This window comes from Lutra lutra, chromosome 9 (genome assembly GCF_902655055.1).
Source record: "Lutra lutra chromosome 9, mLutLut1.2, whole genome shotgun sequence".
Taxonomy (NCBI): Eukaryota; Metazoa; Chordata; class Mammalia; order Carnivora; family Mustelidae; genus Lutra; species Lutra lutra.
The window spans coordinates 54,729,196-54,756,910 of record NC_062286.1 but is presented as its reverse complement, the minus strand read 5'-3'; the positions used below and the strand labels follow the sequence as shown (position 1 = coordinate 54,756,910).

At 39.9% G+C, this 27,715-nt stretch overlaps 1 protein-coding gene across 2 annotated transcripts in view; it reads left to right on the top strand.

The window, feature by feature from the left end:
* The window catches only part of ANTXR1 (ANTXR cell adhesion molecule 1), a 221,640-nt gene that overhangs the window by 27,431 nt on the left and 166,494 nt on the right, over positions 1–27,715 (top strand). For both annotated transcript variants that reach the window (XM_047744854.1, XM_047744855.1), the window contains exons 3-5: positions 3,184–3,255; positions 25,899–25,980; positions 26,549–26,582. In XM_047744854.1, coding sequence (XP_047600810.1) covers positions 3,184–3,255; positions 25,899–25,980; positions 26,549–26,582 — 188 coding nt within the window. The remainder of the gene's footprint in view (positions 1–3,183; positions 3,256–25,898; positions 25,981–26,548; positions 26,583–27,715) is intronic.

The window sequence follows — 27,715 nt, the reverse complement described above, 5'->3', positions numbered from 1 at the left end:
GGTTTGCATGTGAAAATTAGAAGACAAAACATGTGCAAACCAACTAGCCCAGCACCTGGCTTAGGGTGGCCACTCAGCACTTCTCTTTCCCTGTTCGTTCAGCAACTGCAGATGCCTCATTATCCCGAGTAGTGATGACACTGAGAAGTAGGGGTTGGGGGGACTTAACCCAATCCTTTCATTTTGATAAGGAAACTGAGGACTAGAGAAGTTGACATGGTTTAATGCAGACCACAAGACACTTTCCCCTGGTTGTCTCCCATGGCCTTTTTTGGCTATGGACACCCTCAAAGTGTGTCACCAAGACGTCATGGTCATGCAAACTGTATTTGGACAGCTGCAGCCCAAGTACCTGCAGTAACACCTGACACATAGTGCATGCTCACTCAATATTTTTTAATAAATGGACAGATTTTGAAAAGGAATGAATGATTTTTATTTATTCATTTTAATAAACAGTCAAATAGTCTTGGCAGCTGATAGTGCAGGGTGGGTATTTCTTTAATAACAGTGGCTGATGCCAGTACAAATACTACCATTGCCGATTTAAGTGAGACGCTGGAAATTTTAAGTTCTTTTATTCGTCTTTATTCTGACCCCCTCCCATTTTCCTAATAATGATGCTGACTCTTCATGACTTCCTTCAAAACCCCAACACCTCTCACCCACCACTTTCAGTAAAGCACTTCACCTCCCATTTTACCAGGAATCGTGGGAATAGCAGAAGAGTGATGCCTCAACTTCTAGCCCTATTCTTAAAAGATACTTGTTCTTCCCATTGTCTCTGAGACTCAAATATGCCCCTTTGAAGGTGACCCTTCCATTTTAGTCCATTTTATCCCATTGTCTCTAATCTCCTCCAGGTCTTTGTTTCCCTCTTGTATTTTTCTCCACCTTTTCCCTGGTTCCATTTTCCACATCAATGGACATAAACAAATCTCTCCTGCCCCGTATCTGAAAGAAAAAACCCAAAACAGAAAATAATGAATCTCCTGATTATGTCCCTCTATAGATATTATAGATATGTTTCTCTTACTGGTCTTTCACTCAAATGTCTTTAAAGACTCAGAGTCTCCGTAGCTGTACTTTTATCATTCCTTCCTTGGCCCACTGCCATCTGGCTTCCATCCCACCCCCCACCTGCTGGCTCTCCCCACAGCCCCTAAGTAATGCCCCAAGAGGACAAAGACAATGAGTGTCTGGCAGTGCTTATTCTGCTGAATACAGAAACTTCACTTGATTGAGAGTTTTTCTCTCCTTGAAATTCTCTTCTCCATTGGTTTCTGGTTTCTCCTTTCATCCCACTGACCAGAGTTGGGTCTTTAAATGTTGGTGTTGGTTCTAGCTGTGGCTTACTTCCCTTCTCACTGCTGACTCTGTCTTGGAACAACCCCACTCACATCGGTATGTTTAAAATTCCCAAATTAGGTCTTTTGCCAAGACTCATATACAAAATATACCAATTGCTTCTTGTAACCCAACATTTCCCACATTTTGAATTCATTTTTTCCAGAGCTGAACTCTATGCAGAAGAAGCAGGATAATATATGGTGCTTAAGAGCCCAAATTCCAGAACCAGAAGCTTGGTTTTAAGCCCCAGATCTACTACTCTCCCAATCTGTGACCTTGGGGAAATTATCCTTCAGGGTCTCATTTCCTTTCGTGGGAAGTAGGAATAATAATAGTACCGATCTCATAAAGTTGTTACAGGTTTAATGAGAAAATACATGCAAATCACTTACAGTACTGCCTGGCACATAGTAAGCACTTGATAAGGCTGACCATTATTATATTATTATGATAATTATGATGGTCATTATTATCACTTAGGACATGGTGTTTTGCTGATTAGCAGCAGTGAGGTGGTAACAGACAGAATGGTGTCATGGACAGAGAGCCCAGGTCCATTTCAAGATACCAACATTCAATTTGCCGTGTACTGCTTGGGCTCCTGCCAAGTGTTAAACACCATGGTAAGCATTTCCAAAGATGCATCAGACATATGGTAATGAATGTAGACTTCATCCTGGAGGCAGTAGGAACCACTGGAGATTTTATAGCAGATGGGTGACAAGTCTAATTTATATTTTAGAAAAATAGTTCTGGAAGCAGTGTGAAGAATGAACTGGAACAGAGGATGATGCCCAACAAGGTCACCAGCTGGGAAACAACTGCACTGGTCAGATAGTGGAAGGCAAGGTCCTAAGCTAGGAAGTGGAAAAGAGGTGGTTAAGAAACATTGGAGGAAGTGAAATTTTAAGATATGGGGGCCAGATCAGGGAGGGGAGAGTACTGCATTGTGAAGGAACAGGTTTATACTGAGACAGAGGAAGCAGATGGTCACCCAAAGAGAGCCCCAAAAGGACAACAGTCTACTGGTGTATCCACTACACCCTGAGAGTCCATCTTTTCTCTTCTTTTTTTTTTTTTTTTTAAATTTTTTCTTTTGTTTTTATTACATCTGCCGGTCCATCTTGAAGACAGAGAACATGTTTGGTCCTCAGCTGAGAGTAGTTCTGTCTCCCAGAGTATGGATTTTCCATGGATACCGCCATCTACAAACCATGCAGCTGTGTTCACGAATATTGAGAAGTGTAACTACCAAGCAGAGTGGACATTCTTGTAGCCCATCAGCACATTCTGTCCTTATAGGATAACCTCCTTGGGAAGTCAAGGTGAAATTAAAAGTTGTGGTGACACTGCCTTCAGAGCAAAGGGAGTTCATAGTGGGATCTTAATGGCGGATGGCATCCAGCAAGCTCAGCCACTCTCCGTGCTAGAGGGTCCACCTGGCTGCCGTGGACGCTATCAAATTTTATCTATTGGAGTCCCCCTTCTATAAACACCACGCAGACCAGACCTCTTCCAGGACACACCTCTTCAGATAGAGCACAGGGCAGGGATGAATTTTAGCTTTCGTACCCATAACCTGCCCTCACCGAGCAGCGGGGTCAAATCAGAGGCAGCCTCCAGGATGACAACACAAGTCTTCCCTTTGGTCCACAGCTCTGAGTCTGCTGCTGGCTACAGACATGCAACATGAGCTGTGGAAGCCCTCTTTGGCTTGAAGGGCCTCAGCTCTGGCAGCCATGATACAAAAGGAAGAACAGGGAGGATGACCGGAAGGAGATGGCGTTCCACAGTCTTTCTATTTGCTTTAATAGAATTTCTTTTCCTTTCCAGCCCACAGCTCAGAATGTCCTTTATTGTCTTCTCTACTCGAGGTACAACCCTAATGAAGCTAACAGAAGACAGGTAAGGACACTCCCCTTCCCTGTCATTAAAAAGCCCACCTTTTCTTGAGTAGTTCACATATTTGTGCCCCAGTGCCTGCCCTGTCAGTCATTTTAATCTTATAGTTCTCTCTTTTCACTTAAGCCTTGAACTTTGCACATTGACCCATCTGCTAGGTTACTCTGTTATTGACTGATGGAATTCCCTGATGTTGGTGAAATTCTATAAAAGACTAACTCACATTAAAGTAAAACTTACATTCAATTGGCAGCTTGGTCTGCTAACTTGGAACAAAATGGGAGCAAACCAAATTCTTGGGGGATTCTATTTTCTTTTATTTAAATTAGATTTATTCTGTGGATTACGGTTTTAGAGATACAATAAGCATAGTGTGAGAAAAGAAAGAAGTTGAAATATTATCATATATAATTACTAAGGCAGGGAATAGAAACAGAGGTTGTACGGTGCCACAGAATAAAAGGAAATTTGAATCAGGTGTGGAAAAGTGTTGTTGACATAAAAGGATTACTTAGACTTAGCTTAACAAAAATATTATTTTGGATTTTACCACTTACCCATGAAAGCTAGCAAAAATAGAGACATGCCGTTTGTTCATAGTTAGGATAGTGTATTGGGAGTGGAGGTAACATTTTTCCTGAGTTAAGGACAATTTGTCCACTTTTTACAAAGTGCTATGGTGACATGAGAGGATCACCGCGGGGTGCAGTTCAGGGAAGGGGACACATGTGGGACTGTTGGCAGACCTGCATATGGAAAAGGAGGGAGGGAGGAGGAAAGAAGGAGGGACAAGTACGGGGAGACTTGATTCTATAACATTCCTCTTCTGAGAGCAGGAGAGGACTAACAAGATGGAGTAAGGTTTTCTGGATTTTGCACCAACACAACAAATCTGAGCTGGTCCCCATTTTTCTCCATGTCTTTGTTTCCCATGAGTAACAAAAAAGAATACTCTGTACCATATAGAAGTTTCCAAGTCCTGTTTCTCCTTTAGCGGTATCTTTTATTCATGCATGCCATTTGCGATACAGAAACCGCATCCTAGAAACAGGGGTTTCTCATTTCCTATTAACAGAAGGAGAAACTGAGGCCATATCATGTTCCTAAAGATACCAAGCAGAACCCACACGAGACGCAGGCTTCACATTTTTCCACTGTACCTTGCTGGCTTCTGTTACACAGATAATCCTAAGCCTGGGAAAGTTGTGAGACTTTCCTTCAATATTGGCCAAGGATTTTAAGAAGCTCTGACGAAGTATCTCTGGCTTATGCACTGTATGGAAGACTCCTCCTCCCTCTGTCTTTACACGATGACATCCTTTATGCAGGGATGCCTTTTGTTCAGAGAAAACACTCTCTCCCATTCTTCACATCCTTCCACAACCCAGGCTGCCCGGTGCAGCGGCTTGCTGGCTCCACTCGCTGCGTGCTCGAGTTTGGCCTGGAGACCTAGATCTCCATCCCTTGTGGATATTTTGTGTGCTGAGGCTCACGGCCTCTGGGAAGTGAGGAGGACAGAGGGGTCACGGATTTATAAACACTGTTAAAAATGCCTAGGCTTCTCAGACTCATTTCGGTTATGCTAGTTCAAGTCAGTCATCTGAATCTGACTTTGAATCTACTGTTGTATGCCTTAACTTCACTGCTCTTAGTTTCCTGTGCCAAGGAGACAGAGGCTGGAATCTCCACTTTGCTGGAAGCTGCATTGGATGTTTAAGGGCTAACTATGCATCAAACAGCCAAAAATGCCTTGCTTAAAGGCTGAGTGGGTTTCACGTGGTGACGGCTTGGCCTAACCTTTGGGTCAGCTGGCAAAGCGTGCATGGTTTACTGACACATCCCCAACCTTACTAGCTTAGGGAGAAATGTGGACGAGGCTTCCCTCTTGGAAATACTTGCTCATTAGATTGGATAAGAGAATTAGGCTTTCAGAACTTCCAAGCTGTCACTATCTGTGAAAAATGTGACTTCCAGTGTTTCAGTTGGTCACAGGAATTTTTATGTTTCTCTCTACATCTCAGTTGGACTTCACAATTCCCCTGTAAGAGAGTAAAAGATACATTATTGCACAGATGTAGTAAATGAGGACACCACATAAGTTTAAAAAACGCGTTCAAAAACAGGACGTGAATTCACAGACGCTCTCGTTTCAACAAGAGCAAAAGATTGTGGGTAAACCAAAAGAAATACTATCAAAGGAATATTTGCCTCCAATCCTTGGTTTCAAATCCACACAAAGAAAACCACGGGAAGCTTGAAAAAATAGAACAGAAAATAAATTGGATATGTTGCGCTGTAGTAAAGGAATTACAACCAGAGTAATAATAGCTCCATTTGTGTTTTATCTGCTAAGCACCTTACCTATCATTTCTCACATATCCCCATATAACCATTATAACTCCGATTTCCAACGGGGTCGCATTGTTTTATATAGAATATGCCATTTTTCACTAACTGCTTTCAAGATTTTTTTCTTTATCTTTAGCTCTCAGGAGGTTGGCTAGGATCCGTCTAGGCATGGTTTCATTTGGGTTTATCCTATTTGGCTTTGTTGAGCTTCTTGAATCTACAAATTTGTCTTTCACCAAATTTGAAGAATTTGCAGCCATATTCCCAAACTATTTTTTCTGTACTAGTCATTTTCTCGTCTCTTTTTGGGATTCTAATGACACAGATTTAGACCTTTTGATACGATTCTGCATGTGCCCGAGGCCTGCTCAATTCTTTTCCCATCTTTCCTCTTTCTGTTTCTCAAATGAGATGATTTCTATTGGTCTATCTTCATGTTCACTGCCTCCTTCCTCTGCCATCCCCATCCTGCCATTGAGCTCATCCATTGAATTTTTTATTGAAGGTACTTTGATTTACAGTCCTAAAATATCCATTTTGTTCTTTTTAAATTTCTTGTTCCCCTGCTGAGGTCATCTATCTTCCCATTTATTTCAAGGATTTATTTATTTCAATTTATCTATTTGCCTTTACCTCATGGAGCATAGTTATAAGATAAATATATAAAGATTTAAATACATGTAAATATATAGTATTTGATAAGATAACATATAATTAAATATATTTTATATAATATAATTAAATATATAATGGGATTACGTATGAAAGAAATACAATGGATTAACTATATATAATATAATTTTAGTAGGAGATATAAAATATAATAGCTAATACTAGTAGAAATGTATTATAAAAATATTACAAAATAAATACCTAAAGCATATTGATATGCTTTACATTGTTTGCTTAACAATTCCATAAGCTCAGGATTGGCATCTTAATTACCTTCTTGGTTACATTTCTAGGTGTTTGTATGTCGAGTAATTTTAGAATATATCCTAGAAATTTTTAATAGTAGGTTGTTCATACACTTGAGTCATCTTCAAATCCTCTGTAGAATATTATTCATCTTTCTTCTCTGCTTGAATTAGGTTCAGACCACAAGTTCTATCTCTTCCGTGGGTGGTGGTTTTTATTTCAGTTCAGTTTTCAAAGGGTTTGCTAAGCTGCTTTGCATCTGTCCTACACATATGCAGCTTGGAGATGAGACCAGGACTTACACGGCTTCACAGAATTACTGGAACCCCCTTCTCCAGTTCTCTCTCCTACAGGATTCCCTACACACTATGTGTCCCACTGAGGCCACCCTTTACAAGTCCACTAGCAAGAAAAATGGTGTTTCCCTTGGGAGTTTGGCTACTGAGGTCACCCATGGGGCAAAGGCAGGAGTAATCAAAGAGAAATGAAAGTGAGGGGTCCCTCCACAGTCTTTGAACCCCAAGGGCTCCCTTTCCCAGCAGCCTGAGATATGGTGAGCTCCCAGGCCACTACCATGTGACTGAGTCTCACCCTTAGGTTAAAGCCCTGAAAGAAAAGGGGTGGGGTGTGTGGAATCCATGCTTGTCTGTGTTACTTCTCAGTTTTTAACTACCCTGCCCAGCTCATCTGCTTTGTTTACTTTTCAGAGTCCTTATGTGTTGGCTTTTTTATTTTGTCTAGAGTTTCTCTAATAATTACCAGGAGAGATAGCCAGTAGCAAGTTTACTCCATCTTGCCTGCTATTACTTCCATTTTATAGATAAGGAACACTGAGAATCTGAGTTCAGAGAACTTGGAATGGTCAAATAACAAAAATGGGAGAATTAGTATCCTAACTCTTGTTTCTGGGTTTGGTCCAATTCATGTGTTTTGCATTATATCATGTTGCTCTTCCAAGATATCTTAGCTTCAGCGGTTTACAAAATAGTCAACAAATTATAATAACATTTTTCAGGTTTCTTCTTCAGTATAATAAAGGATCTAATGTTAATTTAAGTACTATCAGGATACATGATGTTAATGTGAACTACTGCATATGATCCCCTGAGTACTCCCTGGATAGTCTTTTTCCTGATCTTACTTTAAATACTTCAGATGTTTCATCATTTGGAAATGAGATAATCTCGAGGATGTCCAATTCTTCCTCTAAAAGAAATCAGGAATAGATATTCAATGTAACCAAATGCATTTTTTGGCATCTAGTAAGATGATATTGACCTACTAACACAGTGAAATGCATTAAGAAGTTTTTAATATTGGGTCATTCTTGCATTTCTGGTTATACTTTGTTGTCATATATTATTATTTTAATATAGAGTTGAACTCTTTTCTGCATTTTATTCAGAAATTTAGCATCAGTATTCATAATTGTGATTGGACTGCTCTTGTCCTTTTTATGACTACTTTTATTTACAATATTTTTATACTTTTTTTTTTACATGTAGATTGTTACTTCTAGAAATTAGTCTGATGTAAGGTATAAGGCCAACATCCATCCTTTTCTTCCAAGTCCTTAGCCAGTTTTTCCATCATTTGCTGAATAATCATTTACTACCAATTTGAAAATTAGAGTCTTTCATAGACTTGGATCCATTGCTGTGTTTTCTATTTTGATACATTGCATTTCTGTCTGTCCCTAGCTAGGGCCACATTTTCTATTGGTTTTAACATCTGGAAGTCCAGACCTTCTTCACTTCTGATCTTGAGTGAAAATCACACTGGTTTTTAGTAGGTTGCTTTTTTTTTTCTACCATAGTCATTTTAAATCATTTATTTAATGTACCACAATATTCTTGCGATTTTTCACAAAAATGTATGGAAAGTGCAGAATCACATTAGCAAAATGGCATTATAGTTTTATTGTATGTATTTTCTTATCTAAGGGTATATCCCTTCACTTACATCTCTTAAGGTTTTAAGAGACATAAGGTTTTGTTGTTTTCTTCAAACCAGTCTCATGCAGTGTGTATTAAGTTTTTTCCTGGGCATTTTTAAGTTTTCCTTTCATCGTGAATGAGGTTTTTTCCTGGGTGTTTTCTAAATTATTGGTTTATATGATTTCTACTTCTTTAAAATTTATCAATTTGGGAGACACCTGAGTGGCTCAGTCAGTTAAGCATCTGCCTTCTGTTCAGGTCATGATCCCAGGGTCCTGGGATGGAGCCCCACATCAGGCTCCCTGCTCATCAGGAAGTCTACTTCTCCCTCTCTTTTTGCCCCTCTGCTTCCATACTGCTCTGTCCCTTGCTTTCTCTCTAAAAACTTTAAAATTTATTAATTTTTGTTGGTGGACTAGCATGTGATTAAATTTTATTTATCATCCATGGGTGTTAGACAATATGTATACTTTAATGAGTAAAACATTTTATATAAGAAATATATTGGAGGCTCCTGGGTGGCTCAGTGGGTTAAAGCCTCTGCTTTCAGCTCAGGTCATGATCCCAGGGTTTTGGGATCGAGCTCCGAATCGGGCTCTCTGCTCAGCAGAGAGCCTGGTTCCCCTTTTCTCTCTCTGCCTGCCTCTCTGCCTACTTGTGATCTCTGTCTGTCAAGTAAATTTAAAACAAAGAAATATATTGATTAAATTTATCAAATATCTTATATTTTTGTTTACTTGATCTGTGAAGACAGCGAGGTATTTTCTAAACTTTCTACCATAACTGGTTTTTGAGAATCTCCAACACACTGCTTTATAATTTATGTCATATCGTTTAGTTCACATGGATTTTCATTATGGACTATATTTCTTTTTTTTTTTAAGATTTTATTTATTTATTTGACAAACAGAGATCACAAGTAGGCAGAGAAGCAGGCAGAGAGAGAGTGGGGAAGCAGGCTCCCTGCTGAGCAGAGAGCCCAATGCGGGGCTCGATCCCAGGAGCCTGGGACCATGACCTGGGCTGAAGGCAGAGGCTTTAACCCACTGAGCCACCCAGGCACCCCATGGACTATATTTCTAATCAACATAAAATAATCTTTCTGTTACCTTTCATACTTTTTAAGTCCTTTGTCAAAAAAATATTATGAACTTAAATTTCTAAAAATAATTTACTGCTCTGTGTCCACCCATTTGTCTTTTACCTTCTTTGATATTTTAATTTTTCACCAATGATTTGAAAAGTATAATTTGAAAAAGTATAACTCCATTTGTATTCTAGTAACAGTTCCCAATGAATTTTGCTTGTCTTTATAATGGCAAGAATTAGGTAATATCATTTATTCTCCTTGCTGAATTTTTAAAGAATTATTTGCATTATGTCTCATAAACACACACACATACACATATATATTTCCTTTCCAGTACTTGAAATTTTTATTTTATTAATTTTTGAATTCTTTAGTTGGCTGAGTCTTTTTTAAGGTAAAATTTTCCTGAAAAGTATGTGAATATTAAAATTTGTGAGGCTGAACTTAAATTTGTGAATTGTTATTATTCACCTCCAGGTAAATATTTTAATTGAATACAAAATTCTTATACCCTCACTATCTTTTCCCCTAAATTTGCTAGAAAATGACACAGTGCTACCTTGTATATATTCTACTCTCTATTGCATACAGAAAAATGCCAATTTAGTACATTTCTCCTTTGTGAGTATCCTCTTTTTCTCCTTCTGGATACTTGAAAAAAAAAATTTCCTTATCCTTGGGATTAAAAATTAAGTCAAGAGAATGTATCTAGGTGTGTATTCCTTCATTGATTTTGTGTAATACTTTGTATGTGATTTGAGCCTTTCCATCTCATAATAAGTATCTTCAGTCTAAGAAGTGTTTTTCTATTATTTCTTTTATTATTACTTTTCTTTTGTCCATTTGATTCTCAAATCTATTCCAAACTCTTTTTTATATTCTAAGTCCTTATTCTTATTTTTATCTTTATCATTTTTCTTTGAGTTCCTGGAGAATGTTTCACTCTTGTCCTATAATTCACCAATTTTTAATTACTTTGTTTGTATTCAACTTACAAGTTGCAGCTTCTATTGAAATTTTTTACTGCGATAAAATATACACACCATTAAACTTAGCATTTTAAACATTTTTAAGCATACAATTCAGTGACTTCACATTGTGCAATAATCCCACTACTAGCCATTTCCAGAAATTCCTCATCTCCCAAACTGAAACTGTTCCCAGCCCCTGGTAACCTCTATTCTACTTTTGGTCTTTATGGATTTGTTTATTCTAGGTACCTCATGTAAGTGGAATTTTATAATATTTGTTCTTTTGTATCTGGCTTATTTCACTTTACATGTTTTCAAGGTCCATCTGTGATGTAGCATGTGTCAGAATTTCATTCCTTATTAAGGCAGAATAATATTCCCTTGTATGTATATACCACAATTTGTTTATCCATTCATCTGTCAATGGACTTTTTGGTTATTTCCATCTTTTGGCTGTTGTGAATAATGCTACTATGGACATTGGCATGTAAATGTCTGTTGAAGTCTCAGCTTTCAGTTCTTTGGGGCTCATACCTAGAAGTGGAATTACTGGATAATATGGTAATTCTATGTTTAAGTTTCTGAGGAAATGCCATACTGTTTTCCACAGTAGCTGCACCATTTTACATTGCTACCAGTGATGTACAAGGATTCCAATCTCTCCACATCCTTGCTGACACTTGCTATTTTCTGGGGGTTTTTGTGGGTTGTTTTTTTTTTTTTTTTTTTTTTTAATAACAGTCATTCTAATGGTTGTGAAATGGTATCTCATTGTGGTTTCGATTTGTAATTCCCTAATGGTTAGTGATATTGAGCATCTTTTCATGTGCTCGTTGGCATATTTGTGTATCTTTTTTGGAGAAATACCTATATGAGTCCTTTGCCCATTTTTAAATGAGGTTGTTTTTTATTTAGTTGTTAATTTCTAAGAGTTCTTTATATATCCTTGGAAGTAATCCCATATTAGCTATATGATTTGCAAATATTTTCTCCCATTCTGTGGGTTACTTTTTCCTTCTGTTAATAGTGCCCTTTGATTGAAGTTTTAATTTTGATGAGTCCAATTTATCTATTTTGTTATTTGTTGCCCATGCTTTTGGTGTCATCTCCCAAGAAATCATTGCCAAATCCAACATCATGAAGCTTTTCCTCTATGATTTCTCTGAGAGTTTTCTAGTTTCAGCTCTTCCATTTAGGTCCTTGATCCACTTGGAGTTAATTTTTCTATAAGGTTTTAAGGTCCACCTTCATTCTATTGCAAATGGATATCCAGTTTTTTCCAGTCCATCTGTTGAAAAGATTGTCTTATCCCCCTTAAATGGCTAGCACCCTTCTTGAAAATTCTTGACTACATATGCAAAGTTTTCTTTCTCGGTCATCTACACCTTTATCCTTACCCTAGTACCACTCTGTTTTGATTAGTGTAGCTTTGTAATAAGTTTTGAAGCCAGGAAATGTGCATCTTCCAACTTTAGTCCTTTTTTGAGTGTGTTTTGAATATTGGGAATCCCTTGAGATTCCATATATATGTTAAGATATGTTTTTCTATTTCTGGGGGTGGGGGGAAGGCTATTGGGACTTTGATAGGGATTGCATGGAATCTGTAGATCACTTTGGTTGGCATTGTCATCTTAACAATTTTAAGTCTTCTGATCCCTGAACACAGACTGCCTTTTCATTTATGTATGCCTTCTTAAATTTCTTTCATCTTTCATTTATTGTTTTCTGGGTCTTTAACTGACAGATAATACCTTTCAACCCTATGAATATTTTTCTGATCCTGAATTTTTTCCTTTTGTGTATGCGTGTGGTACCCTGCTATTGTGTTAGAGATGGAGAATCTTCATCATGAATATGAATTGCAATTGCTTTATGTGCTCCCCATTTTTTTATAAGAGTTTGCTTCAAAGGGGAAATTTTCTCAGATTCCTCAAATTGGTCCTCTTCTTCCCAACTTCTGAGATTTTCCTTAACAGAATAACTCAAAAAAGGAACAACTAAGTGTCTCAGTCCTGGGATCTGGGGCGAGTTCTGTCAGGGATCACGAAAAATCTTTATTGAAAATGTGAAGATCCCAGGCTAAAGACAGTGGGAAAATTTAGATGTATAATTTTTGCTTGGAAAGGGTGGAGACCTGGTAGTTTGTCCAAGGTAAGGAGGAAGGTGAAGCCAAGTGAAGATAGTCAGGTATAGGGGCTGGATTGCTGTGCTGAGAAATGAACACCGCCACCCCCAGACTTTTCTCCTCATGTCCTGGAATTACAGGCTGCTCCGTCCTCCCTCAGCCTGCTCTCAGCTGCTACACTTCTTACAGGAATTCAGTGTCTGGCATGGGTAGGGCACTCTTACCTATTTTCCAGCAGGGAAAACATTTCCCCCTATTGTAGTAGTTGAGCTGTTTCTCTAGCATTATGGAGAAAAAAAAAGGGAAGTTAAAATATGTGGACCCAGACCCCTGTTTTCACCTGGAAGTCTTGCCTTCTTTCTAAACCTTGCAAGATTAAAAAACAAAGCATGACAGAACAACCATGAGTCAAAAAATTGTGTCTTATCCAGCCCTCTCCCTGGCCTCATTTGACTACTAAGGAAAATTCTTCTCAGAGAAATTGAATTATTTGCCCAAGCTCATACAAGTTGTCAGTGGTGTAGGATTTTTTTTAACTCGCAAAATTAAAAATTTTAAATCTAGTGATTTTTTTTTCTACTATACTCCATACTCTACCCTATTTACTGCAAAGATATACATGCTGCTGTCTTTTGTTTCTTATCTGGGGAATACTAAAATGGAAGCAATCCCTGTGTATATGTGTAAATGCATAAGTACACATACTTTTGTGTCTATATACAATCTTTTATTAATGGATTATAATGTACCAATAACCTAGAATGCTTTTCTCAACTATAATAGAAAATTAATAACACCTACCTTGTAAGAGTGCTATAAGAATCATTTATTACATGTATTATATAGATGGGGATACTGAGTCAAAGAAGGCACAAGGCCACTCCGCTGTAAAAGTGTAGGAATTTGGTTTTGAACCCAGGCATGATGGCCCTGGTGTCCACACTTTTAATCACTATCCTCTAGGGTTTCCTACAATTTTACAATCATATACAGTTTTTAGTTAAATCCTAGCATCCACAATTCACCACCCCTTAGATTTCTTCCAGAAAACACTTCTCTTCAGGACCTTTTAAAACTTCAGCTTCACAAAGAGGTAAAGAGGTAACATCACCATTTCACAGATGGGGTTAAGAGGTGAAGTATCTTGCCTATTGCTTAAGGAGTTGGAGTGAAAATGAAGAACGCTTGGCTCAGACTGCTGAGTGGAAACCGAGAGACCACACTTCTCCATCCCTCTCAGTCATCCTTTGGTTGGGTTGAGAGTGTGGTTTTGCCATTAGTGTCACAGGGGGAAAATGACATATTCTGAACACATTGCTTGATTCCTGGAGCAGAATGATTACAGGCTGTCATTACCAAGAGACATAGTTCTAAAAGCCTTTTCTAAATTTAAAAATAACAAGAGAGAAAACGAGTCTTCAGATACTTGGTGCTTGAAAGAACCTGGATTTGTTCCATTTTTAGGTACTCTTTACTTAGGTACAAAAGATTTGATGGCAAAATTAAGAGAAACAGTGGGAAGCATGCATATTTATTCTCTTGTCTTATGGACTGAGAGAAGATCCAGGGGTCTGCGTCCATGGGAAAGTTTCTTACCTCTATATGCCTGTTTCTTCATCTATAAAATGAATAGAATGATAGTCCCTACCTCATAGAACTGTTGGAGAGATTAATAATGCCAGGCACGCAGTAATTCAGCAATTCAGAGAGTCTCCAGCCCTCCACGGCTCACAGCTTTCTCCAAAGTTTTAACATTTGGCCGGTCTATCCCTATATAGAAGGGATATAGGTAGGAAATACTGCTTTGGCATGAGGCCAGAGAAAGGTTATTTTTCCCTCTGGTAACAGTTCTAGTGAGACTCCTTCAGACAGATGCGCACAGGCAGTGTCTCCAGAGGAAGTTTGTCGAAGGGCTCCTCATCCTGAATCTCAGTGACGGTAAAAAAAAAACCCACCTTGAAGCAATTCCGCCCTTCTGGGAACAGACTGATTTGTAAGAGTAATGCGTACTTCTCACACTCTTCCTCTGGGGATACCCCGTTAGGAGAAGAAGTAAAAGGATACTCCTGGGATCCTTTGGTGTAGCTTGACTTGCCCATCATAAGCAAGAAATTTCTTCAACATTCTTTCATCTTAAAAATGCATGTGCATTCGTGTCCTATCTAATAACATAACCATGTTTGATTTTAGATAAAAATCCTGTTGAGTTCTTCCTCAGATTATGGAGTACAACAAAACATATGTGTGTGTATGTGTGTTCTGCCATTGTGTACAAATATATTGCCCTATACCAAGTCTGGACACCACAGATGTAGTAGAGATGATACAGACTTTGTACCAGGGTCACTTTGGGTTCCAGTCTGTTACTGGACTTCACTGAATCTGTTTTCTCAAATGTGCAGTGGAGAGAATGACACCCACTGTATGGTGTTGCTCAGAGCCTGTTGTAAATTAATGTAAGGGAAGTGCCCAGCAGAGGTGCTGGCACAACACTGATCCTCCGGAAATGTTATTTCCCTTTCTTGCCTCTATCCCACATGTGGCAAGCACATACAAAGAATAAAAACTGACAGAGCAGCAGGCAGAAGCATTCTAGTCAGGATGAGGCCAGCAGGACAAATACAGAAGTGGTCAGTGCAACCAAAGAACGGTGGGGTGTTCAGACCTGAAGCAGAAAAGACCAAACCCACCTGGTTTCTGGTGGCCCCGCAATGGCAAAACGCAATTGGTCAACATAGGCATCTCTACAATGCTGCCTGCCCGTGCCATCACTGCCCTTTGGCTTCTAGGGTCAAGTCTGAGACTTAGTGCTGCCCTTGAGCCGTTCTGACGGTCTCCTCGTGAACTGCAGGTTCAGCCTATTGCTATGCACCCCCCCACCATTTTTTTAAATTATTAAATATTTCAAATGGAACAAAAGTATACCCCCCCAAATTATAATGGCCTCATTATCCACCACCGAGCTTGTTACAGTTACAAAACGTTACAGGGATTGACACCTCTGTGTACACCCCCCCTTTCCTTTTCCTCACCAGAGATAATCACCATCCTGAATTTAGGGGTTTCCCTCTTAACAGACGCTGGATATTTTTGTATACCTGAGAGCAATTTATTATATTTTTTCAGATTATGCTTTATAATAAATGGTCATATTGTGTGTATTTTTCTTGAACATGGTTTTTACACTTAACATCATGGTTTTGAGACTTTCTCTGTAAAGATACATAGAGCTGTATTTGGTTCATACTTTTCCATTGCATCATACTATATTGCAATAATGTACCCTCATGTACTTATCTGTTCTCTTATTCACAGACAGTTTGTTTTTTTTTTTAGCTTTTTGCTGTTATAAACAAAGTTGCAATCAATATTCCTGTCTCCCGGCAAGGGGGGTGGTCAAAAGCAAGAATTTCTGATACACAACTAGGGATCTAATTGCTAGGTCTTATGGTGTGTGAATGTATAACTTCATGAGACATGATTTCCTTATTCTCCAAAGGGGCTGTGCCAATTTTCATTGCTTTCAGTGCTTTATAAGAGTTCTCATTGACTCTCAACACCTTGTATGATCCTTCAACTCGTCTTTTCAAACAGATTGTGCCTACCCATGACTTGTGTGTTGGATAATCTGGTGTCAACATATATGGTATACTCTCCCATCACCAGCCCAATATTGCTTCAAAGTGTGAGAGGAAAGTCTTATCTTTGGAGAAAACTATACTTTCCACCAGCTTATACTAAAGAAATATGGTCTGACCAAAAAGAAGATGCTTGCCTATCATCTCCCCTAGGGCTGTCTGCTTTTGGCTTCCATCCAAGAAGGTGATTCTGGGCTCCACAGTCTCTGTTGCACAGGACTTGGCAGAGCACCATTCTATCCTATGCCCCTACAAACATCCATTGTGTTCAGTGGAACTGGGCTCAAGTACATCAGCCTGGCTATTTTAGATACTACAAGCACCCAGAAAGACTTACTGAACTAAGAGGAGCATGGAACGGAAGGTTCTCAAAGGGGAAAGCAATATATTTGGGAAACCCTGAATACAGAACCCACTTTCCACCACTCCCATCTCCTGCAGAGTATGGCTCGGCTGGGAAAAAGGTTTAGTGATGGGAAAGTCTTACAGAGATTTGTTTCAAAAACAAAGTGGTACCATAGGAAACTGCCTGATGAAAACCACTACATGAGTGAGTAACCAACCAAAACAGAGTTGTGTAAAGAGCAGCTTGTTTGGAGAAATTCATCACGTTGCCCTGTGATTAAACCATCACTCCTATCCTGTATGCCAGCTTAGGCTTCAACCCTTGGAAATTCCCTGATGGGCTCCTCTTAGTGAACTTCACTTACTGGTCTGCACTAGACCCTGTGCCACATTGTGGACTGCTCCTGTCTACCAATTGTGACCTTTCCAGTTCCCAGCAGATGCCCAGGATCTGTTTCTGCTCCCTACATAAAGTGAAATATCTCATTCTGAGCTGGAAGGGAGCTGGTAGATCTTCTAGTTCCACACCTTCATTTTTATACTTGAGAAATCTAAAGTTGGCATCCCTCGGAAGTGGCAGAATTAAGATTTAATCCAAGTCATCTTCTTCCAAAGGCCATACTGCCTTCATTAGCATCAATGTCATGGGAAGAATGACTTATAAAATAGTGTGGGTATTGAGAATATGGGAATGGGTGGGGAGAGGGGTCTGAGGGAATTCTAGGGCACTCCAATCTTTAGACTTCTAGAAGAGAAGGAAAAGTCCACACTGAAATATGAGAAAGAACAAATGAGGGAGATGGAGAGTGCATGTCATACTGGAAATCAAGAAAAGAAAGCATTTTAATTTGAGGATGAGGCTAACTATGTTGAGTAAGATGAAGCCAGAGAGGTGACTATTGGGTTGGCAATGTGGAGATAGTTGGGGACCAGCAGAGATGTGGAGACAAAGGTCAGAGCAGAATGGGTTAGAAGGCGAAGACTTGCAATATTAAAATGAGAGTAAAGATATTTTTTTACCCTTTCTTTCACATAAAAGCACCCCCAAACCAGGAGAATGTGAAACAAAACCACAAAGCCTATCTTTGAGGAAACTAAGGAATATTTAAGCCATAAGAACACTATATGAGTGGGGATGGAAAGAGGAGAGAAGAGTGGCAAATGATGTAAGCAGTGTGGAGAAAAGTAAAATAGAATCCTGTAGAAGGAGATGCTGAGAAGAAACAAGCCTGTAGCCTAGCAAAACCCTGGAAAGTTCAAAACCTAGCACTGCCAGATACTTCAGAAGACAAGGAAGGGCTAACAGGGTGAAAACTAGAATATTGTTAAGTTTATCTGAGGATGAGGTAATTGGTGATGGGCATTAAGAAGGACACTTGCTGTAACAAGCACTGGTGTTATATACAGCTGATGAATCACTAAATTCTACCCTGAAATTAATAATACACTATATGTTAACTAACTTGAATTTAAATAAAACCAAAAAATTAAATTGAACTTTTAAAAAGACTTTATCTGAGGAACTGTTCAACCTCAGAACCACCTGCCTCCCACCACATCTGAAAATTACTCCTCCAGTTCCACCAGAGAAGAGAAGTATGAAGATGGTTTCAGAGTCACACACACCAGGCATGAGAGATTATGGAGATAACTGCATCAAAAATGTGGCTGCTTCCAGCCTTCCTCCTTGTCAATTCCAGACTAACACTTAAGGAAAGAGTTTGAAAATTTGTTTTCTGTAGAAATAAATACTTCAGGGTGGGGGAGGGCAGAAATGTCCATACACTGATATTCAAGGGTCCCAAACAAAAAAGCCTGTTGACAAAAGCTGTTCATCCACCAGTTGGCATGCCCCACCATGCATGCACAGCTTAAAACAAGTCTTTCTGTCTCACTCATTCACTATGAACAACCAAAGATCACTCTACATTTGAAGAAAGTCTCCATGGAAAGGGAAGTGGGATACAAGTACTGTTTCAAGAAGTTGTGAAGAGAAATGTAAACAAATTGGTCAATAGCTAGAGGGAGATGTGGGGTCACAGAGGATTTGTTTTTTTAAGATGAGAGATTATATGCTGGTATTCAGCCTCTCATTTTTCTTCCTGACTTAAAACAAATGTGTAGTCACAAATATTTAGAAAAAGGCTTTATAGTAATTCTGCTTCTGGTTAGGATGTAGAGGAATGTGAAAAACCTCCATTTCCATGGTCAAGCAGGAAAGTCCCAACAAAATAAAATCCATATGTTTCTATGGAGTTAAAAAACACACAGGAAGAACTGGCGAACTGAATTAGAGAGAAATAAGCCCTTTATAGCTGAGCAGAGGTCTATAGAAACTTCCACACTTGGTGGTGGATATGGTCCAGGTATGGGCAAAAGTAGGGTAACCCTGGAGAGAGACTTTTCAGGGATTAGGAAAAGTCAGCTGAACCTCAGTCAATACTGTGTGCCAGAGGGATGGATTATTGGAAGGAGCCCTACATGAAAAAGAAATGTCTTCTGACAACTCTCCCCCTCACCTGCACCTCTGCATTTTTCCCAAGAAAGTATCAGTGAAACAGTTGCTGAAAAGTGAAGAAAAATTGCATAATGCTGTATATGGGTCACTGTGGGGCTTGGATTCTGGAGTTCTACCAGGGTTGAATCCAAAGGCAAGCAAAAATGACTGAAGCTGCTCCCACTTCCCTCCCAACTCAAAGACCGAAAAGATCACAAAGGCAGGGCAGGACAGAAGTCTGAGAATTAGGCTAATGACAGGGAACAGAGTCTAATTAAGGCTGTAACCCAGCCCAAACTCAACCTAACTCAAGGAGGAATCTAAGTAAGCAGCCCCCCCCCACTCTCAGCTCCCAAAGATAAAAGGCTTATGAACAAAATAAGTCAACATTGTACCCAAGTTTCCGCTGCTTTTTTTTTTTTTAAACAATGTCTGAAATGTCTGAAACACAAATGAAAAGAAAATGAGGCATGGGAAAAAAACAGGAAAATGTGACCCATAATCAAGAAAAAAACACAGTAATGGAAGCAAATCACAGATCATTTGATGGTTGGAATTACCAGACAGGGATTTAAAGCAATGATTATAAATATGTTAAAGAATTTATAGGAAAAGTTAGTACATTGGAGACACAGGATATCAGAAAGAAGAAGAACAACAACAAAGACAACTCTAAAGAACCAAGTGAAAACTATGGAACTGAAATACAGTATCTGTAGAAAAGGGATTGATGAACTTAAAAACAAGTTAATAGAAATTGTCCAAACTGAAAGAGACAGAAAAGTGATCAGGGGGCAGAGGAGGGAGCGAAATCAGCCCTTATGATGTGTGGGATAATAGCAAGTGGTCTAGTATATGTATAATTGGAATACTGAACATGGCATTCTGCAGACAGATCCAAAACACTCAGAGAACTCCTAACAGGAGGAATACAAAGAAAAACATCATCTAAGTGCAAAGTAGTTGAATTTCTGAAAACCAGAATAAAGAGATAGTCTTAAAACATAGGGAGAAGGGAAAAGCCATATTACAAACAGAGAAACAACAGTGGAAACCACTTACTTTTCATCAGAATAAAAAGACATGCAACCCAGAAGACAACAGAGTGATATTTTTATGAAGATGTAAAGAAATAAAGACAACTTAGAATTCTATATCCAGTGAAAATATCCTTAAAATTGCAGGCAAAAATTAAGACATTTTGGTGGGGTGGAGGAGCACTGAGGAAGTCATCCCCTGCAAACCTACAATACAAAAAAAAAAAAAAAAAAAAGAACAACTGCTAAGGAATTCTTCAGGCTAAAGGAAAATGATAACCAGATGTAAACTAGATCTTAAAAAAAAAAAAAGGAGGAATAACAGAAATGATAAATTTTTTTTAATTTTGCAAAAAGATGATTGCTTAAGACATATAATAACTGCATTTTGGAGTTTATTACATATATAAAAGAATATCTGACAATAGCATAAAGGATGAGGGGATATATGGAAGTAGACTATTAAAGCATTCTTTCATTATATGAGAAGTGGCACAGTATTAACAGTAACCTGTGTTAAAATAAAGATGAATTCTATAATCCATAGAGCAACTGGTAGAGAGAGGATGTTACTACAGATTCTACAGATGTTAAAAGATAATGAAGAAATATTATAAACAACATCTGGAAAGAAGTTCAGCAATACATAAGAAATGAATAAATATCTGGACATATTACCATATATGAATTACAGCTCACTAAAAAAATTTATATATAAAAAAGGATCTTTGGTTCAGCTTGCATCTCAATATAATTAATCATGTTGGCCTATCCTTAAGTAAAGGTCCCAAAGAGGCTATGATTTATATACATTATCAACAAATGATTAGAATTGGCTGTGAAACATCAAGACTCCAAAAGTAACCATGAAAGGTCTTTAATTAGTCTATGATCTTTTGTTCTTTTCACTCCATGTTTTTGGTAGCCAGCATCTGGAGCCGTAAGGCCATCTGGAAATGTTGTAAATGCAGCACTAGCGGTAGTAAGATGTGATGTGTGTTTACAATATAAGTTGAGACTCCAAAGCCAACAACTGCTGGACATTTGAGAAAAGTCCAAGTCCACAGAATTGTGGACTTTTACTAAGCAACAAGAAGTCGACAGTGTAGAGCTGATGTTGATGTTCTGGGCTGGTGGTGGAGATTGTTTTATAGACTGAAAATGTGGTAGACACTGCATAACCCCAAGGAGGATTTTGCAGTGGGAACATCACGAGGGTGCTTAGGAGAAAAAGCCTATTGAATGAAGTGCTTCTTGACATGCTTATGTGTGTCCATCTTTTAATGTTTCCATGAGCAAATACTATCAAAATGTCACATCACAACCAGAATCCCAGAAAGTAATCTTCATGAAGTATGGGAAAATTCCCAGGGCCACAGAAAGTCCAGCAGACACTGTGACTGATTCTCCCACCCCCTACCCTACAAACCAGTGCAGGGCTGGGGGCATGGTGCACGCTCAGTAAATCATTGCAGAAATGAATGGATGGCTGCACGCATGCATCCATGCTGCAGTCATTTATTCAACAGCAAATTATCTTACTCTGTGCCCATCATTAAGTCTTGCAGGGATTATACAAGAAACACAGGACATGTGGCCTGGAGACCCTTTACTTCTATGTGCGAACACTGGCAGACATGTGAAACGACCAAGGAAAACAGGAGGTTCCTTAATAGGAGCCACTCCGTAGGATTCCCTGCCTCTCTCATTTCCCAGGAAGATAACATTTCATTTGGTAATAACCAAGTCCTCGGAGAGGTCCTTATCAACCCCTTTAAAAGATCTTTCTCCCAGTTTTCTTCCATTCCTAAAAGAGCATTGGGGTGGGGGGAAGGCCCCTATTAATAGTTCTATTGTCCCAGAATTAAAAGAGACCCACCATTCCCATGAAACCATCTGTTCTGTTGGCTTAGATGCTGTGGGTGCTTAAAGAAGGAGCAGGGAGTAGGGAGGTGGGGCCAGAAGTCACTTGATCTTTCCACCAAGAAGGGTGGTATGTGGGGAGGTCGTGATCACTGCTTGGGACTGGTGAGTTCTTATCTTGCCAGACATAAAGTATTAGGGAGAAATTTTTTTCTCCCTAATTTTTTTCCAAAACAGCCTTTGCTTGTTCTGGTACCAAAAGAATAGAAAGCCCAAGAAAATACTTATAAAGAAAAGGAAATAGGCTTAGCGAAAATACCCCAGTTCCCAGACTTTACTTGGCAGAGAAAAAATACAGTGAAGCCAAGGAACCTTTTCCACACCCCCCACATGCCTTTTTTAACCCTCTTTTTTTAAGCTTCAGTCTTAAAACAAGATTCCAATTTTAGTGTTGCCCAAGTGCCCCAAACTTTGCAAAGATAATGCCGCATTTGCTTTTCTTTTTCACATTTACGTTTAATGTCCAATCTCTTCTCACCTAATTGTCAGAAGTTAGCCCCCATCTCTTCAGTGCCCCCAGCTATTCTGAAGTGTTCCGTATACCACCCCTGTGTACTCAGGAACAAACCCCCATTTTCCTATCCCAACCTCAGTCCCATATCCCAGCCTCACCCTTTTGCCACCTTGTCACTGTCCTTACCCTCTTGAAACTGCTTACCGGCAGGGCAATGCTGCCCTCTGGCAGGGGACTGATAATGCCACCTTCTCCCTTCCCAGTGGTGGCAGTGGTTAGGGACATGGCTTTCATCTTTATCCCTCCTTCTAATGCACAGATATATACCGTTTCTTATCACCAAATGACAGAGTTAAAATTAAACTATGCCTTTTGTTAGGATTTATTGAAATAGCCAGGGTAATAGAAAGAGGTACAATACAGAGAATGGCTTCTAACCACCACATGGGGACAGATCTAGGATCAGTTATCAAGTCAGCTTCTGCCTGGCCTCCCTCCACATGGCCAAGTAAAGCTCATCCCTGCCCCCAAGACTGACTTCTTCCTCAGATGATTAACTTCTTCAGTAAATAGTCATTCAATGTTTTTTCTGCCCCATGCACTATAGTAGGGACAGAAGATATAGTGGGGACAGAAACAGACAAGGCCCAACCCTCATGGAGTTTAGAGTCTCAAACTGGTGAGGGATATCTAAGCAAATCATTATATAATCAAATGTTATTAGTTCAGAGTTGTTGGGTGCCATGAGAAAGTCTAATTGAGGGAGTTAGTCTGAAGAGGGGAAGTCAAATAAGGCTGCTTTGAGCAATTGACATTTAAGGTTGGGACTGAAAAGCTGGGTAAGAATTAGCCCAGTGAAGAGCTGGGCAATGGTTTCCCCAGTCCACAGACAACAATGATTGCAGGTGTGAGGGGCCTGTTGGAGAAAGTTGCTTGGGAAGACCAGGGGGGCTCAAGCGAGGAGAGTGGGGGCAGAGTGGTACAGATGAGGCTGGACAGGTAGGCAGAGGAACCATCCCGTGTAGGCACTGGAAGGCTTGGCAAGGGTTTCAGATTTACACCAAGTGTAATCAACTGCTATTGAAGGGTTTGGAGCAGCGGCGTGAGTGGCATGTTTTATTCTGTATTTTAAGAACATTGTAACAGCCATGTGGAGAATGAATGGAAGAAGGGAAAGAGGACAGTCATAAGATAGGAGTGACTGTCTTAGTGGTCTAAGCAAGAGACAATGATGGCTCAGACCGTGGCATTGGCAGAAGAGAGAGAAGTAGTCAGTTTCATGGATGTCTAGAGCAGAACTGATAGACTCGATGACAGATTAGGTACGGGGAGCAGGAGGAGAGAGGAGAGTGAAAGTGGAGGGGCCAAGAAGGCTTCCTGTTTCTGACTTGGGCAGCTGGGCATATGGTCTGATATCTGGGCACCGATACAAAAGCAGACCATAGTCAGAACATTTCCCAAAGTCTGAGTTACTTGGTCTTAAATATTCCACGAGAGAAGCATCAGCAACCCAGGCCAGGGAAAGGCTCGGCAAACCCATTCTGTTTGTCTTTTAAAAAAACTTACAGGGCACTTGGGTGGCTCAGTCATTAAGTGTCTACCTTTGGCTCAGGTCATGTTCCCAGGGTCCTGGGATCAAGCCCCACATCGGGCTCCCTGCTCAGTGGGGAGCCTATTTCTCACTCTCCCACTCCCCCTACTTGTGTTCCCTCTCTCACTGTGTCTCTCTCTGTCAAATAAATAAATAAAATCTTTCAAAAATTAAAAAAAAAACAAAAACAAACTTACAACAACTTGGCAATCCAGCCTCACCCATGGCCATGACATCGTATCAGTTTTAGCAGAAAGTTAATTTTGCACTAGGTTTCCTCCCCAAGTAATTGCCAGGATAAGACAGTAATGAATTTTCTTCATTCATTCAAAGAGAAACAATTTATCATAGTGATGGAGAACAGGGCCTCTGGGTTTCAAGTTCACCCTCTGCCACTTAGTAGTTGAGAGACATTGGGCAAGTTCCTTAACCACCCTGTGACTCAGTTTCCTTATCTGGGAAATGGACCTAACTGTATATCTACCTCAAAGACCTTTCATAAGATATAAGTGACTTAATTATCAGTGGTGTATTTCTAACAGGGCTTGGTACATAGTGGATACTCTGACAGTGTTAGAAATTATTACCGTCGTTCCTCATTAAGCAAGTGTTACTGAAACCTCCCACTTCTCCAGCACTGATCTATGTAAGGAGAATCCTGGGCAGGGTAGAGAGGCACATTTTAGTCAGACCGATTTGATTTCAAGTCTCTGCTCTCCTATGTAACGTCTTTGAACCACATTTTCTCGCCTGAGAGCTCACTTTGAGCAGTTACTTGGAATATAAAATCAGAAATCCTTGAGCAGGGCCTTGTACATAGTGGAAGCTCAATAAATGGGACGGTCTTTCCTTACTCAAAAAAAGCTTCGCTTCCTAATTTAAATAGTGCATCTCCACCTCTGTCACTAAAGACACCCCAGTGAGAGAAAGGTAATGACACACCCTTTTATAGGCTTACAGATTATGAATACAGTTAATGTTTCTTCAGAAAATAGCTTTTTTTGCCTTTTGGGCATGGTATGGAGCTACTTAAAAGACAAAATATGGATGTGGGCATCTTACATCCCGGAGAAAATGTCCTCCAAAGGTTGTTTTAGGTCCCCAGACCATCCACATTTCCCATCACCAGTTGGATCCTTTCCCAGTCCCATAACCCACTTCCTCTTCCTGCCCCTCCCCTATCACCTTGAGCAACCAGAGTGAGAAAACATGGACACCAGCCCACAGAAAACACTCCCGGTTGTCCTGGAAAGCGTTGATTGCCTGAGCTTTTATTTTCAAAGCTGACTACACGGTTTCCTTCAACGCATCCTTGTGGGTGGCACAGTTTGCTCCCGACTCCTGCCCCTCCCACCTTCAGTCCCTGCGGTGGCCTTGGGCCCTTGGTGCTCTTCTCCTTCTGGCTCACATGAGCTGTTTGCGTCTTGATATAAAGTTGCCTGAGTTGTCATGTCTTCCCCTCTGGAGCAGTTGCCTTTTAGGACTCATTTCTAATGTAGAATGAAAACTTTGTTCTGTTGAGGGGTGGGAAACTCTTGTGAGTGGTGGATATTCCTGCAAAATGTCCCTTCACCTGAGATTTCGTTCATCGTCCCCTATGACTGACCCTGAACGGATAATGTGCTATAAAGACTTTCCCTCTAATAGGCTTTTGGGGGACCGTGGGGGGACTATGGCAGGATCCACAAAAAAAAAAGTTTAATGTATACGTCTCTCCACAGCAACATGTGAAATGCTCTAATAGGACTAACACCGTGTCTTTGGATTTCAGAGAGCAGATCCGTCAGGGCCTAGAAGAACTCCAGAAGGTCCTGCCAGGAGGAGACACTTACATGCATGAAGGATTTGAAAGGGTAATTTTAAAATTGTTTTCAACCCCAAAGTGTGATAGGGAAACATCAACATAAGGATGGCCGATGAGATAAGACACATGGAACCGAACAACCCCCGAAAGCAAAAAAGCGAAAACAATTTTCCCACAAGCTTGGGCACTGATAACTCTATCCCAGAGAAGGAATTTCCTTGCTCCTTCCCTGATGCCGATAAAGGGCTTGTTAGCTAATGCTTGGCTGACGCTCCTGAATCGTGACTCACGCAAGCCCCCCGGCCTTTCCAAGGTAAACTTTTCTATAGGGTGCGTGAGTGTCGAGACGGAACGTCAGTGACTTCAGTTATAAGGAAAACAGGCCCTAGTCTGTGAGAAGTAAAGCATGGATCCATGTTCACAAGTACGTTAGGTAAATGTCAAGGTAACTTTACTTGAAGGCCATGCATTGATACCTGAACGAAGCGTAGGTGGCTTACATAAAGACTCATGACTGAGCTGGCCTTTGTGGCAGCCCCAGAGCCCACGGCCCCCTATGGTATTTGGAGCAGCACACAGTGGCTCTAGGTCTGATGTCTCTTCCGTGTGTTTTTCAGGCCAGCGAGCAGATTTATTATGAAAACAGTCAAGGTAAGACCATAATACGAATTATCAAACTTTTTTTTTCTGTGTTGGCTCCTGAAAAAGTGCCTCAGTAATTTCACATGATAAAAGATAAATGCGACGTTGTCCATAATCCTCCATACCTCATCACAGGGAAGAAATGGATAGCAAGACGACACGTACCTGGCCAAATTCTACTGTCCTGTTGATGCCCAGAAAAGGTTACATAAAAATAATGAAGAACCTATTATGGGCCACAGTCTGTAATGTCCGTGAACAGCTTTGCATGTTGAATTCATTAAATTAATAAGTACTTGGGTAGGTTAATAAAGTCTTGGATATTCTTGTCAAATTTAATTTTTTTTGTCCTTCTCCAAGCTCTAATCCTCTTCATTACTATAATTGGATATGATATTAAGATTAAGATACCAGTGTGGCTTAAAGTTGGCTTGATTTAAATGAAAAAAATATATATACAATATACTTAATCTATAGAAAATATACTTTTTATTTTAATTTTAGCTGTTACTACTATTACTACAGTGTCTTTCATGGATCGCCTTTCTTTATCGGAGGCAAATCTTTTGAAAGAGATTCAGTATTACGGTGGGGATTTTTCTCTCAGGCCTGTAGAGGTGTCTGCTTCCTATTTCCCCCTCAACTGTGATAAACAGAACAGATCCGATATTGACACTAAGGCTCATTCATATAAACCAACCATCAGCCATGTTACTACAAGTCTAAAAATCACTGGAAGAATTCTAGTAGACTTTTCCAGCTGGTCTAATATCATGATGACTGTTTCTCCTTGTCCAGTTCTTCAAGGGGTGATTGGTATGGTCAGCTGCGGCCTGTGGGAAGGACTCCCGAACAGCGCATGTGGTAGAGTTTCCCCCAGGCCTTAACCTCAGTCCCACAGACTGTTAATAGAAAATCCTAGAAGTTTGATTCACTGGAGCTACTCCTGGCTATCAGTCCAGTGGCCATTCCAGCAGGCTTGGCCATTTTTTTGGGAGGAGACTGAGAAACTCACAAACAAATCCTACTCCCCCCTCAGAGTCTGTCCCCACAGATGATGCATTCTTCTTCTTCGTGCTGGAGGTGCTTCTAGTCCCAAACAAAAATTTGTTGGTTCTCATAATATGGACCTCGGGTGGTTG